This window comes from Micropterus dolomieu, linkage group LG07 (genome assembly GCF_021292245.1).
Source record: "Micropterus dolomieu isolate WLL.071019.BEF.003 ecotype Adirondacks linkage group LG07, ASM2129224v1, whole genome shotgun sequence".
In the NCBI taxonomy this organism is placed as follows: Eukaryota; Metazoa; Chordata; class Actinopteri; order Centrarchiformes; family Centrarchidae; genus Micropterus; species Micropterus dolomieu.
In genome coordinates, this window is record NC_060156.1 from 845,197 (window position 1) to 847,498 (window position 2,302).

Below are 2,302 nucleotides of genomic sequence, written 5' to 3' on the forward strand. Positions count from 1 at the left end.
TGACTGATTAAAACTTCAAACAACAACTCAGGACCCAGTATGTAGCTCAACTCCATCAGCTGTTCGCTGTAGACACACCGCTGCACGGCTGCTGTTTCCGAACAACACATTTAATGCTGAATCTCAGGCGACGGCGGCGAGACTCGTGCGGCTCTCTGACTGCTGGTTGTGATTTACTGGTTTGCAAACAACGGCGGAAAAAAGAGCAGCAGTCGTAGAAAAACAGTCGACATTCTCCAGTTAAAGCCAGTAGCCTCTACTCGCCCATTCAGAAATTCACTGCAGGGCAAGCCCCGCCCCCCCAAAGTACTGGTACTTTTGGAATGTACAACCCCCGAGCAGGGACCTTTTGGGGGGTAAAGACACCAGAACTACATGTAGACCCTGGTCCCTCTGGTGGAAACCTCCTTCAAAGGTTTCTAGTGCCGGGGTATAATTCCTTTGGTCGAAGCGCAGCTTTACTAAATAAAGACCACGTGTTCTGTCTTCTGAAATGAAGGTGGTGATGTCACACAGACATGTGACTGAGTTACCATGGAGACTGAGGCCGACAGAAACACCGCTGCTGGACCTGATCAGGTGAGTCGGACTGACGCTACCTGGCCGCTTGCAGCAGAGAGGACGTCCTCTTGTTCTTGTTTCATTAAGGAAGGGCAGTAACACGTGACTGGGATTGAAAATGAGGTGGATTGGGACAACTGGAAGATTCTGGTTAAAGTCAAGGGTTTAATCAACCAAGACAGTGCGTTTGCACAAGAAAATACAACAAAAAGAGGCTATAAAGGTGCTGACAAATGAACAAAACAAAATGAAACAAAAGAGGGTCTTATCCAAAGACAGTTACTTAGCTCATAAACACAGTAAAGAACAAAAGGATCAGCCGCCTCAGAGACTAGAGCCATCCCTCAGAGACCTCCCCTCAAGGTCTAGGGCCTCCCCTCAGAGAGTAGGGACCCTCCCCTCAGGGTCTAGGACCTCTCCTCAGAGAGTAGGGACCTCCTGTTGGGTCTAGAGCCTCCCCTCAGATACTAGGGCCCCCAGTCAGAGAGTAGGGACCCACCCCTCAGGGTCTAGGGCCTCCCCTCAGGGTCTAGGGCCTCCCCAGGCCTCCCCTCAGAGAGTAGGGACCCTCCCCTCAGGGTCTAGGACCTCTCCTCAGAGAGTAGGGACCTCCTGTTGGGTCTAGAGCCTCAACTCAGATACTAGGGCCTCCCCTCAGAGAGTAGGCACCCACCCCTCAGGGTCTAGGGCCTCCCCTCAGGGTCCAAGGCCTCCCCTCAGAGACTAGGGCCTCCCCTCAGAGAGTAGGGACCCACCCCTCAGGGTCTAGGGCCTCCCCTCAGAGACTAGGGCCTCCCCTCAGAGAGTAGGGACCCTCCCCTCAGAGACTAGAGCCGTCCCTCAGAGACCTCCCCTCAAGGTCTAGGGCCTCCCCTGAGAGAGTAGGGACCCTCCCCTCAGAAAGTAGGGACCTCCTGTCGGGTCTAGAGCCTCCCCTCAGTTACTAGGGCCCCCCTTCAGAGAGTAGGGACCCGCCTCTCAGAGACTTGGGCCTCCCCTCAGAGAGTAGGGACCCACCCCTCAGGGTCTAGGGCCTCCCCTCAGGGTCTAGGGCCTCTCCTCAGAGAGTAGGGACCCTCCCCTCAGAGACTAGAGCCATCCCTCAGAGACCTCCCCTCAAGGTCTAGGGCCTCCCCTCAGGGTCTAGGGCCTCCCCTCAGGGTCCAAGGCCTCCCCTCAGAAAGTAGGGACCTCCTGTCGGGTCTAGAGCCTCCCCTCAGTTACTAGGGCCCCCCTTCAGAGAGTAGGGACCCGCCTCTCAGAGACTAGGGCCTCCCCTCAGGGTCCAAGGCCTCCCCTCAGAGACTAGGGCCTCCCCTCAGAGAGTAGGGACCCACCCCTCAGGGTCTAGGGCCTCCCCTCAGAGACTAGGGCCTCCCCTCAGAGAGCAGGGACCCACCCCTCAGGGACTAGGGCCTCCCCTGAGAGAGTAGGGACCCTCCCCCCAGAAAGTAGGGACCTCCTGTCGGGTCTAGAGCCTCCCCTCAGTTACTAGGGCCCCCCTTCAGAGAGTAGGGACCCGCCTCTCAGAGACTTGGGCCTCCCCTCAGAGACAAGGGCCTCCCCTCAGAGACTTCCCCTCAAGGTCTAGGGCCTCCCCTCAGAGACTAGGGCCTCCCCTGAGAGAGTAGGGACCCTCCCCTCAGAAAGTAGGGACCTCCTGTCGGGTCTAGAGCCTCCCCTAAGAGAGTTGGGCCTCCCCTCAGAGACTTCCCCTCAAGGTCTAGGGCCTCCCCTCAGA

General features: G+C 57.4%; 1 protein-coding gene across 11 annotated transcripts in view; it reads left to right on the top strand.

Moving 5' to 3' along the window:
- The window catches only part of LOC123974055 (calcium-responsive transcription factor-like), a 20,644-nt gene that overhangs the window by 4,611 nt on the left and 13,731 nt on the right, over positions 1-2,302 (top strand). For 2 of the 11 annotated variants that reach the window (XM_046054474.1, XM_046054481.1), the window contains exon 1: positions 262-579. The exons of 4 other annotated variants lie outside the window; for them this stretch is intronic. In XM_046054474.1, coding sequence (XP_045910430.1) covers positions 535-579 — 45 coding nt within the window. In that variant the 5' untranslated portion in view covers positions 262-534. Of the gene's footprint in view, positions 1-256; positions 580-2,302 lie in introns of those variants that run through there. 5 more of the 11 variants (XR_006825754.1, XM_046054485.1, XM_046054480.1 and 2 more) reach the window with 4 other exon arrangements.